This window comes from Natrix helvetica (genome assembly GCF_964273705.1).
Source record: "Natrix helvetica genome assembly, chromosome: Z".
NCBI lineage: Eukaryota > Metazoa > Chordata > Lepidosauria > Squamata > Natricidae > Natrix > Natrix helvetica.
Genome location: NC_138554.1, coordinates 73,086,447 through 73,098,427, shown reverse-complemented (window position 1 = coordinate 73,098,427; position 11,981 = coordinate 73,086,447). Strand labels below are relative to the sequence as shown.

General features: G+C 46.3%; 1 protein-coding gene across 2 annotated transcripts in view; it reads left to right on the top strand.

The window, feature by feature from the left end:
- Nucleotides 1-8,506: 8,506 nt before the first annotated feature.
- Nucleotides 8,507-11,981, top strand: part of STARD3NL (STARD3 N-terminal like) — a 34,951-nt gene continuing 31,476 nt past the window's right edge. Inside the window, exons 1-2 of one of the 2 annotated variants that reach the window (XM_081932610.1) lie at nt 8,507-8,693; nt 11,250-11,546. In XM_081932610.1, coding sequence (XP_081788736.1) covers nt 11,322-11,546 — 225 coding nt within the window. In that variant the 5' untranslated portion in view covers nt 8,507-8,693; nt 11,250-11,321. The remainder of the gene's footprint in view (nt 8,694-11,249; nt 11,547-11,981) is intronic. The other variant, XM_081932609.1, reaches the window with a different exon arrangement.

The following is an 11,981-nucleotide window of genomic DNA, read 5'->3' as shown; positions in this document are numbered from 1 at the left end:
CCTCAATGCGGCGTGGCATGGAGGCTATCAGCCTGTGGCACTGCTGAGGTGTTATGGAAGACCAGGATGCTTCAATAGCGGCCTTCAGCTCTTCTGCATTGTTCGGTCTCATGTCTCTCATCTTTCTCTTGGCAATGCCCCATAGATTCTCTATGGGGTTCAGGTCAGACAAGTTTGCTGGCCAATCAAGCACAGTAATCCCACAGTCATTGAACCAGGTTTTGGTGCTTTTGGCAGTGTGGGCAGATGCCAAGTCCTGCTGGAAAATGAAGTCAGCATTCTTAGATTCTTAGATTTTTAAACCGCCCCCTCTCCCAAAAAGGGACTCGGGGCATCCCATAAAGCTCGTCTGCGGAAGCATGAAGTGCTCCAAAATCTCCTGGTAGACAGCTGCATTGACCCTGGACTTAATGAAGCACAGTGGACCAATACCAGCAGATTTGGCTCCCCAAATCAACACAGACTGTGGAAACTTCACACTGGACTTCAAGCATCTTGCAGTCTGTGTCTCTCCATTCTTCCTCCATATTCTGGGTCCTTAGTTTCCAAATGAGATGCAAAAGTTGCTCTCATCAGAAGAGGACTTTGGACCACTGAGCAACAGACCAGGTCTGTTTTTCTTTAGCCCAGGTAAGTCGCTTCTGACGTTGTTTGCTGTTCAGGAACGGCTTGACAAGAGGAATACGACATTTGAAGCCCATGTCCAGGATCTGTCTGTGTGTGGTGGCTCTTGATGCACTGACTCCAGCCTCAGTCCACTCCTTGTGAAAGTCCCCAACACTTTTGAATGGCCTTTTCCTGACAATCCTCTCCAGGCTGCGGTCATCCCTGCTGCTTGTGCATCTTTTTCTTCCACACTTTTCCCTTCCACATAACTTTCTATTAATGTGCTTTGATACAGCACTTTGGGAAAATCCAACTTCTTTTGCAATTAGCTTTTGAGGCTTTCCCTCCTTATGGAGGGTGTCAATGATGGTTTTCTGCATAACTGTCAGGTCAGCAGTCTTTCCCATGATTGTGATTCCTTTTGAACCAGACTGAGAGACTATGTAAAGGTTCAGGAACTCTTTGCAGGTGTTATGGCTTAATTAGCTGATTAGAGTGGGACACTTTGAGTCTAGAATATTGCACCTTTTCACAATATTTTAATTTTCTGAGATTGTGGATTTGGCGTTTTCATGAGCTGTAAGCCATAATCATCACAATTATGACAAATCACACTTTGAACTATCTTGCTTTGCATGTAATGAGCCTATCTCATATATTAGTTTCACCTTTTAAGTTGCATTACTGAAATAAATGAACTTTTGCATGATATTCTAATTTTTTGAGTTTCACCTGTATAACTTAAAAGAAAACTTCTATAGGATGATGCATCCTTAGTACTTCACTCCAGACAAGTTGTCAAGAATGTATAAAGGCACTTCAGATGAACATTGGAAATCTAAATGTAAAGAAGAGACTTTTTATCATTTATGGTAGACGTGTGATAAAGCAAAGAAATATTGGAGTAGAATTCATACCTTAATACAGAAAATTCTTAAAATGAATATAAACAGAAAACCAGAGACTTTTCTTTTGGATTTAATGGAAAAAGACTTGGAATTTATTTTGAAACTTTAATATTATACATGTTGACTGCAGCAAGACTCCACACAGAAATAGAAGGCAACTCAATTCCCACAATGGAGAAATGGCTGCAAAACTGATGGTTAGCAGAGATGGCTAAATTGACTGCTTTGATCAAAGAAAAATTCAAAGGCTTTTATTTCTACTTGGAAACTGCTTTTAGACTTTGTGCTTGAGGTGGGAAAAAATGAAATGTTGATTTTGGGTTTTACCGATTAGATAGATTGTTATAGAAATGGCTAGTTTAAACAATTATGTAAAAGTAAAAAAGTTGAGGTTTGATGTTAAAGAGCGTTGGTCCTTATCTGAATGCTTCTTTTATGTGGCGGAGGCGGGAGGGGCTACAACAGGGTTTGTTACAGCATGATTGGTCCAGAGACTGAGGGATTTTTCTCAAGTATCCTTCTTTCCCTCCTGGCTCCCAGTTTCTGAGGTCGAATGGAAAAAAGCTGATAGCAATATGTAAGGAAACACCACCACATACATTGCGAAAACACTGACTACCCCGACCCTTGTAATATACCCCAGGGTGGGAAAGTAGCCCCTCCTGCCTCCGCCACATAAAAGAAGCATTCAGATAAGGACCAACACTCTTTTTCCTATGACTTCGGCGGGAGGGGCTACAACAGGGACATACCCAAGCTAAGTCCCAGGGCGGGCCGTATGCTCTGGGGGAGGGGTGGTCGCCAGCTGTTGGAGCACCCTACGGCCGAAGGCCGCATCCCCCGAGCGTAATGATCCAGACGGTAGTGTCGGATAAAGGGGGAAGGGGAAGCCCAGGTAGCCGCCCAACAAATATCTTCTAGTGGAGCCCTGGTAGCCCAGGTGGTGGTGGTAGCCGCGCTCCTGGTAGATTGGGCTGTGATTCGGTGGAACCCAGTGAACTGCCTGGTAGGTCTCTGTAATGGCCTGCCACACCCACCGACCGATAGTGGCGGAGGATACCCTAGCCCCCTGAGATCTAGGAAGGAAGGACAAAAAAAGGGCCTCTGACTGCCTAAAGCAGGATGTGCGCCTGAGATAAATGTGGAGAGTGTGGCGGATATCTAGGCGATGCCAACCGACCTCCCTCTCATGAGCCGGGGAGGGACAGAAGTTGGGCAGGATGACCTCCTGCGCCCTATGAAACATGGAGTTAATCTTGGGTAAGAAGGTCGGATCTAGCCTCAGGACGACCCTGTCTTGATGGAACTGACACAAGTCCTCTTTGGACGACAGGGCGCCCAACTCGGAAATGCATCTTGCCGAGGTGACGGCCACAAGGAAAACCACTTTTAGGGTAAGGAATCTAAGGTGGATGGTCCTGAAAGGTTCAAAGGGGGCCTCTGTTAGGGCCCTAAGGACCAGGGACAGATCCCATGTGGGGAACCTGTGAACCGGGGGAGGGCACAGGTTTTGCGTGCCCTTAAGGAAGTGTTTCACCAACAGCGACTGAGTTAATGATCAGTGACCCTCCCCTGCTAGGATTGAGGAAAGGGCATCTGTCTGCCTCCGCAACGTGGTATGGGACAGGCCATGGTCTAGCCCATGCTGTAGGAATTTGAGGACCTGGGTGACCGAGGCCGAAGCCGGATTAATTTGGAACCTCCCACACCATGACACAAAGGCAGACCATATCGAATTATAAATGTGAGTGGTCGAGGAACATCTGGACGTCTCGATAGTGGAGATAACTTTGGCAGACAGGCTCGTGTTCCTCAGGAGGCACTGCTCAAGTGCCAGGCAGTCAACTGGAGCCATTGGGGCTCTGGTGTCTCAGGACCCCCTGGCACAGAGCGACCTCCTACTGGGGAATCCTCCAGTACGGGGACACTGATAGCTGGACAAGGTCCACGAACCAGGGACGCCTCGGCCCAAACTGGGCCACCAGAATGACGTGGGCCACCTCTAACACTGTTTCCCTCAGGGTGCACTGGATGAGAGGGGGGCCACGGGCTTCTGAGAGCGTCCGTGCCCTCTGCATTGCGTGCAGGAAAGCGGGAAAAGAATCAGAGAAGCTGGGCATTGCTTGGGCTGGCGAACAAGTCCACCAGTGGATCACCGAATTTGAGGCAGATTCTGTGAAATAATTCTGGGTCCAGCTGCCACTTGCCGTGAACCACTGTTGCCCTGCTCAGCCAATCTGCCTGGCGATTGGCAATGCCCGAGATGTGCTCCGATAGGATCGATGCCAAATTCTTCTCTGCCCACCGACCTAACTTCCGAGCCTCCTGCCACAGGCTCATGGAGTGGGTCCCCCCTTGATGATTTATGTGTGCTTTTGTTGCAACGTTGTCCGTCAAGAGGAGGACATGCCGATTGAGTATCGAGTCCCGAAAGTAAAGAAGGGCTAGACGGGCTGCCTTCAGCTCCAGCCAGTTGATATTGTGGCGCAGGTTAGAGTTGGACCATCGCCCCTGTGCCAGGCTGGTCTCCATCACTGCTCCCCAGCCAAAGAGGCTGGCATCCGTCGTGATGGCTACGCGGTCTGGTTCCCAGAATTCGGCCCCACGGTTCAAGGACGGGGACAACCACCACCTCAGGGACCAGCAGAGGTCTGGCATGAGTCGAATGGGACGCGGAGAGTTGCTCAATCTCTGTCGCTGGAAAGGGATGAGAGTCCACTGAAGTGTCCTGGAGTGCAGTCGGGCCCACAGGACGATCCCTATGCATGCCACCATCTTGCCCAATAGTCGTGCCAAGGTCAGGATGGAAGCAGACCAACTTGCGTGGATGTGTCGTGTTAGCGTCTGCAGGCTTGTTAAGATGTTCTGATGTGAGTCGGACTAGACCTGCTCTCAAGTCTATTACTGTGCCTAAGTGGAGGATTCTTGTTGATGGAGAGAGATGGCTCTTGGGAAAATTGATGGAGAACCCCAGAGCTTACAGTGTCTGAATGGTAATCTGCAGATCCTGGACTGCTTGCGCCCGGGATTGGGCGAGTATGAGCACGTTGTCGAGGTTGCAATGAAGTCTCACCCGTCTGGACCACAGGTGAGCCGCCATTGCCGCCAGGATCTTCATGACCGTGTGGGGAGCAGAGACCAGGCCGAAGGGAAGAGCCCTGTACTGAAAATGTCGACCCCCGTGTGAGAAACACAGGAATTTTTGGGGAGTTGGCCGAATCAGAATGTGTAAGTATGCCTCTGTTAGGTCTATTGATGCCATGAAGTCGCCCTGCCTGATTCCCAGTATTATGGATTTGAGAGAGGACATCTTGAAGTGCCGGTAGACCAGGAAGGAATTCAGATACTTCAAGTCCAGAATTGCTCTCCATCCCCTGGAGCTCTTTGGGACTACAAAGAGATTTGAGTACACTCCTTGACCCCACTTCTCCTGAGGGACCGGTTTGACCGCCCGTATGTCCAGCAGGTGCTGGATTGCCTGGAGCATCAGGCGGCGCCTCTGCAGGTCCCTGGAGGGGGATAAAGTCCTGAAGAGCATCAGGGGAGGGGCAAGGAACTCCAGCTGGAGGCCCTCTCTGACTGTTGACCTGACCCAGGCATCTGATGTTATCTGATCCTACTGATCCACGAAGGATGCCAGGCAGCCGCCTATGGGTAGATTCGTGTTGGAGTCATTTTCCCCCTGCGGAAGAGACAGCCCCCCCCCCACGAAATGGATGTTTGGATTGGCTCTGGAACCTATTCCTGTCCTGGTAAAATGGCCGTTGGTTCTGCCTATCGTACCTGTAGGGAACGTATCTTTGCTGCCAGTAATCCTGTTCTGAAGACCTGAAAGAAGAAGATCTCCGGTATGAAGACAGATTATTATCCGGCTTCTTGGTATTAGAGGGAAGGACCTTCTTCTTATCCTTGTTCCCACAAGGACAGGGTCTAAAGAGGCCCCAAAGAGGTTGGGACCCGAAAAAGGCGCCACCGCCAGATTCCATTTGGACTTGTTGTCCATTTGCCAATTACGGAGCCACAGGAGTCTCCTTGCCATTACAGAAGTGGATAGAGATCTGGACGCAAATTTTATGGAATCCAGGGTGGCGTCTGCCGAGAACTGTGGGGCCGAAATGATTTTAGTGAGGTCTTAGAGAAGACACTCATCCTGGATCGGGATGTGGTCCTGCAATTGCTGAAGCCACATGACCGTCATGTGATTGAAGTAGGAGGCTGCCGCAGTGCTTTAATGGCCCAGGCCAAAGCGTTGAAGTTCTTACGAAGGGTAAGCTCCGCACGCTTGTCCTCCGGTTTCAACTTGTCGGCCACGTCCCCTGAGACTACCGTGGACGCATTGGCCAACAGGGTGACCAGGGCATCTACTGTGGGAAGTTGCAGGGCCTTGACAAAGGCCTGCTCCATATTGTAATAACGTTTGTCATTGCCCCCAGGGTTAGGTAAGGAAGAAGGCCTTGCCCACTGATTCTGCACCACCTCTAGGAAGAGGGGAGGAGCAGGAACCTTCTCTTTATCCATGTTGGGATTTATAAACATGGCCAGGTTAGGATCCCTGTGTTGAGAAACTGGGGGAGCCCCCGTGCCAATTTGAGTGGTCTTTTTGGCCTTGTGTAACATAGGCTTGAAAGCAGGAAAAAGCCCCGGGAATGCAGGGGCTCTGGAGGGGTAGCCTCCTCATCCTCAGAGAAGCCTAAGTCTGGGTGAGTGGACTCCCCCAAAATAGAACCCTCACTAACCACTGAGGGGGAAGGAGGTCTGGGGACATCGTGATCTCTGGAGGAAGAGGGGGACCTTCGTCTGGCAGCCGCCTGTGGTCTAGACCTCCCCTGGGAGGGACCCTCCCTCTGGGCTAAGCCCGAGGAAATACCCCTGTATATAGCTGCGGAGATGAGTCTCCTAATGTTGTCTGGAAATTGGTCTAAGTCTTCTAAATCTTCCTTGGATGGGCTTCGAGATGGCCCTCGTGGTGCGAGTTGGGCTGGTGGTAAATAGTCCCTAGAGCCCCCTTCACCTGGATCCTCCACCCTTTCCCTATATGTCCTAGGAGAAATGGGGGGAGAAGGAGAGGTCACCCCCCTTCTGGGCCTTGCAGGAGAGACAGAAGGAGAGGAAGGGCTGAAACCCCTGGGGAGTGAGCCCAATGCTTAAGAGCAGGCTTCAGTGGAGACCTGGATCTGGTGGGGGATTCAGGCCTAGAAGCTTGTGCCAGTTTTTCTGCCCTGGCCACCTGTTTTTCCAGAGCTTTCTGTCTTTTGGATTCATCTCTGGCAGTAGCTCTGGAAGGCTGTTGATCTGCTGTAGGCCTGAGGGCCGCTGTCCTGGGCCTAAGCCTGGCTTGGGCCTCCTCCACCCCCTCTCCTTGGGCTTGCTGATCCGAAACTGTGGAGGCCATGCTACACTCACGTGTCTTGCTGGGGGTGCCTGCCGGTCTTAACCCCTGGCTTCGCTGCAGCTGCTTTGCGAGGCCTGGTGTGCCTCTGCTCTGTGACTTCCCGTGCTTTGGTTCAGCCGCTGTAGGAAACGTGGCTAGAGGTTGCTGCCCACGAGGTTGCACCAAAATGGTCGCTGTGCCTCATGGGTGAAAATTCGGGCGATCCGATTAAAAGGGGCTCTGAGGGGTTAGCCTCGCAACGAGCTGAACCAGAGGCTCCTTCTGCACCCAGCTGCTTCCAATAAAGGTCGCCACACGCCGCTCCACCTGGAGATCCGATCGGCGCTCCTTGTGCAAATTTTAACAGGCTGCGGCAGGCCTTTGAAGCCGCGGCTGGAGTTTGGGCCGATAGCACGCCGCGGCAGGCCTTTGAAGTCGCGGCTGGAGATCAGGCCGATAACACCCCGTGGCGGGTCTTTGAAGCTGCGGCAGGGCTCGGAACAGCGCGAAAACCCCAATCGAAGCGTTCTTGTTGCTTTCAGGGGTTGCTGGAAGCCGTCGCGCTGTTTTAAACTGTAACGGCTTCCGCAGCACTCCGGAGGAGCCAACGACTCTCAGGGAGCTCCTCGGAGCCCTGGAGGCAAAGCCCCCTGCTCCCTTTAGCGAGACTGCTAATTTGGTTGTTTTGTGATAAATTTAGAATTTCCAATCTATCCAATTTTTGCAATTTTTTTAGTATTAATCAATAAAAACTACCTCACAGGAGCCACAGCTAGTGCTTGGACCGAAGACTGAGGGAACTGGGAGCCAGGAGGGAAAGGAGGATACTTACAAATCCCTCAGTCTCTGGACCAATCAGGCTTAACAAACCCTGTTGTAGCCCCTCCTGCCGAAGCCACAGGAAAATATCTTATTCTATTGTATGGAAGGGGGTCGGAAGTCAATGCCTTTTTGTTCTTTATCCTCTTTTCTTTCCCCACTTTTGTCTTTCCCTTTTCCTTCTCAATCTTTCCTATTATTTACTTTTGTATTTTGTTTTGTATGCTACATTATAAACTAATAAAATCTTTTTTAAAAAAGAATTGTCTAGGAAAATTGAAGCAAAAAACTGAAGCAAAAAATTGATTTGCGGAAAAAGTTGAAGTTTAGGTCTGAAAAGGGTGCTGAAGGGAAAAAATGCCATTAAAAATCTTCCAATGTACCTTGTGAGCAAGTTTAGCAGGGAGTCCCAACTAAATCCCAGGGCCCGGAGTGCGCATATGCAGCACGAAGCATGGGGGAAAGTAGAGGTAGTCTACGTGCTTTCCTGACCTTTCATAAAGCCGACTTACACTTTATTTTTTTAATGTTTTGTATTCTATGATATCGTTTAAATTGTAGTGCAGACCCTTACAATGGACATTAAATTTTCACCATAACTGGAAACTCGCACAATTAGTTCATGCAGGCAGAATATAGCCTTTCAGCGACAAACCACCTCTACGGAAAAAGGTTCCGAAGCTGAAGAGCCAAATAAAATGGAAGAACTTTCGCCCTCCGGACTGCCCCCCCCCTTGCTTTTCTTTCGGATGGCCCCGCCCAGCAGTACCTCGCCCTTTGCTGGCACCGCCTTAGTGGCCGCTCTGACAATTAGTCGTTCCGCTACCCATCCGGCTCCTCCCTCAAGGTCTCCGGGCTGTGTGTTATCACCGCCAACCGGGTGTGTCCTTAATTACTGCTGGGCGGACGGATGGGTGAGGAGCCGCTTGAGGTGGGATGACCTCCGCAAGCTTGGCCCGCTCTCGAGAAAAGCAGAGCGGTGCGACCCGGTAAGAGTCCCCCCCCCCCCCGGGTTTGAAAACCGTTGCTCAGCCACCTTCTCCCCTGGGGCCTTGTGAAGGCGCTCGGCTTCCACCCCACGCCATTCCTGCTGGCCTTTTCTCTCTTCCCGTTCCAGCACGTAATCAGTAAAGGGGAGGGACAATTGTGACAGCCTCTGTCCTCTCTCCATGGGTGGTCCCGAAAGGAACTCAGAAGAGTGCGGATTTTCTTTTCCGCAGCCTCTCGTCTCTTCTAGCCGCCGGGCAATAGCAGGATATGGCATCCAGTGGGCCTACTTTGCCTCCGGTGCAGATATTTCCTAGTTTTCCCAGTGCGCTGGGCACAGCCTCTACCCAGAGAGGAAAGATCAGGCTTAGTTGCAGGAGTGGGGAGGAGAAAGTGTAAGATGCTCGTCTCCGATGCCGTCCAGTAGTGATTGCTGGGTTAAAAGCTTTTATTAAGTGGGTGAAAAACTCTGATGTGTTTTTACTGAACCAACCGCTGAATAGACTTCAATTAATGTTATCAGTTGGCAGTTCTGACTATATCTTCAAGATACATTATGTATATATTACGTGCGCACTCTTAACAGGAAATTGGAACCAAGAATATATTTCATTCAGTCCTGTCCCTATGTTTTGTTTGTTAGACTAAAGATTTTCCTTTTATAACTGGTCATCTAAACATCTAATGCTGTGAAAGATTAAGAACTTAAATCTAACTTTTAAAAACACCACAAAACTATCAGTAGGGACATAATCCAAAAATGTCAGAATAAAGTTGTAAAGAAACTGTTCTTAAAAAAATAAATATTTATGTATTAGATAACATTTACCATTAAAAGGCAATCTTCTTCAGTGCTGGAAGGAAGTTCCCTTTGCTCTGTAGCTTGTCCTGTCAATGTTAGTAGAGATGATGTTTTCATCTTGGTAGTTCTTTGATTACATCACTCATTATCAAGAAGCCTACTGACTGAGGATTATTTACTTTTAAATTTTTATCTCGTCTTTATAAGTAACTGAAGTCAGCAAACACACATAATACTTCTTCCACCTACTGTTTTTCTCCCAACAACTATGAAGAAGGGTGGTCTGGGTGACTGGTCCAAAGTTTCCTAAGCCAGCACCTTAAGTACTACACTAAACTATAAAATGTTTTGATCATCAAAATTTGGATGCTTCACAACTGGTTCATATTTATGATAGTTTCAGTGTCCCAGGGTCATGTGATCACCTTTTGCAATCTTCTGACAAACAGTCAATGGGGAAGCCAGATTCATTTAACAACTATGTTACTAACTTAGCTGCAATGATTCGTGTAACATCTGTGGCAAGAAAGACTATAAAATGGGGCAGAATTCACTTAACAACTGTCTCACTTTGCAGCATAAACTTGGTTAACAATTGTGATTGTAAATTGAGGATTACCTTAGATTTACATTGTCATTTCTGATAACCCCTACTGGATTTTTGCTGTTTAATTAGGGAGGGATGATGTTGTAGTTTAAAGAAACAGAGAGAAATACAGAATGAAGAGATGCTTGATTTTATTTTAAGAGTGATAAGTTCTTTATGTTGGTTATATTTTTCCCTTTTTTTTCAAATCTCTCTCTCCCTTTTCTGCCCTTTATATTTTCTTTACTATATTTATTTTGTAGTTATGTAAATTTTTATTTATTCATTTTTATTAAACTTCTATGCCATTCACCTCGTTAAGTGGCTTAAGATATTCAATTAAAATGCATAATGAAACATTAAAACAATAAGTAAGGATCATACATTTAAAATTCAATTAAAATAAAATTAACCAGGATGGAGAGTGAGGGTGTAAAGTGTGCAAGGGGGAGACAGAGTGACATCTACTTCATTAACCACTCCCAAAATACCAAACTCATTGAACTGGCACAGCCATGCCTTCAAAATTTCAATAAATTCTACTTGCACAATATAATCTCTAATAATAGGGAAAATGAATCTATAGCTAAATAAATAAACTTATGTGAATCACTTATGTAAATTCTATGTTGCTTTGGAAAAGAGATCAGTGAGTTTATTTTTAAATATCAAATATGATTTAACTTGCCAGTATCAGAATTTGGATTGGATTTGAACCTTAGAAATAAGAAAACACCTTGAAATTTATTAAGTTATTAAATTTATATACCATCCATCTCAGTTTCCAAAATATACCAAAATAAATTATTAATTGGAAACCAAAATATATTAAACTTTTAAATATTATTTATATTTTCTATCTTTAGTTTGAAAAGAGAAATGAACTATCTTTACTTAAGATGATAACAGCATAATTTGTCCTACCCACTTTGTTGTATTAGGAGTATTTGACTTACTGTGGAGTAATGTGGCGAGAACAATCATGCTTTATTAGTTACATCAACTTATTTTCAATCATGAGCCCTCAACCTTTTTTTGTCATGCTGAGAAAATTTAAGGCCAAAGACTAAACTTCTAGAACAGATTGGTTTTGGGATGTATATATTGCGTAATCAAGTTTTATTAGTAAAGAATAGACTAATATGATTAATTGTGGCATTTCTTTTGTAGAGAAATCTTCAAAATGGATTAATCTGGTAGTAATGTTGAAGCTGAAACAAAGCTGCTGTAACCAAAGACAGGATGAGTTGGATGTCAGGTGATCAAGAAAACGCCCAAGGCAGCAATCTGGGTTCTCATCCTTCTTTAAGGGATGTTCATTCCATCAACCCAACACAGCTAATGCCAAGAGTTGAGCCCTATGAAACCCGGGGGGAAAAAGGCATTTCCGATGTTCGAAGAACTTTCTGTTTATTTGTCACATTTGACTTGTTGTTTATAACCTTGCTGTGGATAATAGAATTAAACGTGAGTTCCTTTTAAAAGTAGAAATATTTTGAGAATTTGTGAAAGCAGGAATAGTGAAGATTGTTTTTTTTCATTAAATTAGGCTGCAGTCCTTTGCCTACTGAACTGGGACTAAATTTGGGACACTTACCCCCTCCCCTAACTATACAGCACTGAGCTGTTTGAAACAGTTTAAACATGCTACTTATGTAACAAATTTGATCAGTTTCTTTAGAAGTGTTTGCATCATGTAAAAATTCTAAGAAAAGATACCACTTGAGATAGCACTTTGATTTTTTGTAGATCTCTGAATCTTAGTCTATATCAGATACCCTATCAAATACCAGATATGCTATATCAGATATAGTGAGTCCTCAATTTACAACCATTCATTTTGTATGTATTCAAAGTTATATTGACATTGAAAAAAGTGACTTTAAAAAGATCCTCACACAA